This window comes from Seriola lalandi, unplaced genomic scaffold (assembly GCF_002814215.2).
Source record: "Seriola lalandi dorsalis isolate HSWRI2012SDOR001 ecotype SW California unplaced genomic scaffold, Sedor1 jcf7180002052147, whole genome shotgun sequence".
In the NCBI taxonomy this organism is placed as follows: domain Eukaryota; kingdom Metazoa; phylum Chordata; class Actinopteri; order Carangiformes; family Carangidae; genus Seriola; species Seriola lalandi.
The window spans coordinates 1-1,120 of record NW_019522700.1 but is presented as its reverse complement, the minus strand read 5'-3'; the positions used below and the strand labels follow the sequence as shown (position 1 = coordinate 1,120).

General features: G+C 44.4%; 1 protein-coding gene across 1 annotated transcript; it reads left to right on the top strand.

Moving 5' to 3' along the window:
* Positions 1-6: 6 nt before the first annotated feature.
* LOC147819550 (NLR family CARD domain-containing protein 3-like) lies at positions 7-742 on the top strand. Its single transcript, XM_087172277.1, has one exon. It carries the CDS (start codon positions 10-12, stop codon positions 712-714), a length of 705 nt encoding a protein of 234 aa, XP_087028403.1. The 5' UTR covers positions 7-9; the 3' UTR covers positions 715-742.
* The last annotated feature ends 378 nt before the right edge of the window (positions 743-1,120 follow it).

Sequence of the window (1,120 nt, the reverse complement as noted above, 5' to 3'; positions counted from 1 at the left end):
GGAAACATCATGTTCTACCAAGAAGACCTGGAGCAGTGTGGTCTTGATGTCACAGAGGCCTCGGTGTACTCAGGACTTTGTACTGAGATCTTCAGAAGAGAGAGTGTGATCTTCCAGAAAACAGTCTACTGCTTTGTTCATCTGAGCGTTCAGGAGTTTCTGGCTGCAGTCTACATGTTCCACTGTTACACCAACAGGAGGACAGAGGTCCTGAAGAACTTCCTGGGGAAACAACATGTTGATTCAACCCTGGATGTCCTCCTGAGGAGAGCCATGGAGAAATCCTTCAGAAGTGAAAATGGTCACCTGGACCTGTTTGTTCGCTTCCTTCATGGCCTCTCTCTGGAGTCCAACCAGAGACTCTTAGGAGGTCTGCTGGGTCAGACAGAGAACAGTCCAGAAACCATCCAGAGAGCCATCAACAACCTGAAGGAGATGAACAGTTATTTTATCTCTCCTGACAGAAGCATCAACCTCTTCCACTGTTTGATGGAGATGAAGGATCACTCAGTTCATCAGGAGATCCAAGAGTTCCTGAAGTCAAAGAACAGATCAGAGGAGAAACTCTCTGACATCAACTGCTCAGCTCTGGCCTACATGCTGCAGATGTCAGAGGAGGTTCTGGAGGAGTTGGACCTGAAGAAGTTCAACACATCAGGGGAGGGACGACGGAGACTGATCCCAGCTGTGAGGAACTGCAGGAAGGCTGAGTGAGTCCAGACATGATCAATATAGTTATTGATCAGTAGATCAGATCAGTAGTTTAGTCAACTTCATGTAAACACGGTATATACCTGTATATAACAGTAAATGCTGTGAGGGCCAAAATGTAGAGTTTCCATTGGTTGTAATAAGTTAATAAAAGGTTCTTTTTTTAAATTGTAATTAATTGTTAGATGATACATTTATTTTTTAATGTTCTATCTATGTTTACTCTGTGGCTCTCGTGTGGAGACATCACATACTGTAATAGGGGGGAGATCCATGATTTTGCTGAGCTTCTTTAATGCCAGTTGTCTAGGTTGCCCATAACGTTCATCAAGAGCTGCAATGGCTTGGGTGAGAAGCACAGGAGAAAGAAACAAGAGGCTGAGTAGGGTTTTCAGCTGGAGGATTCAAA

Bases quoted from the DNA above. Each gene is read 5' to 3' on its own strand.
- LOC147819550 (XM_087172277.1), top strand. From the start codon at position 10: ATGTTCTACCAAGAAGACCTGGAGCAGTGTGGTCTTGATGTCACAGAG.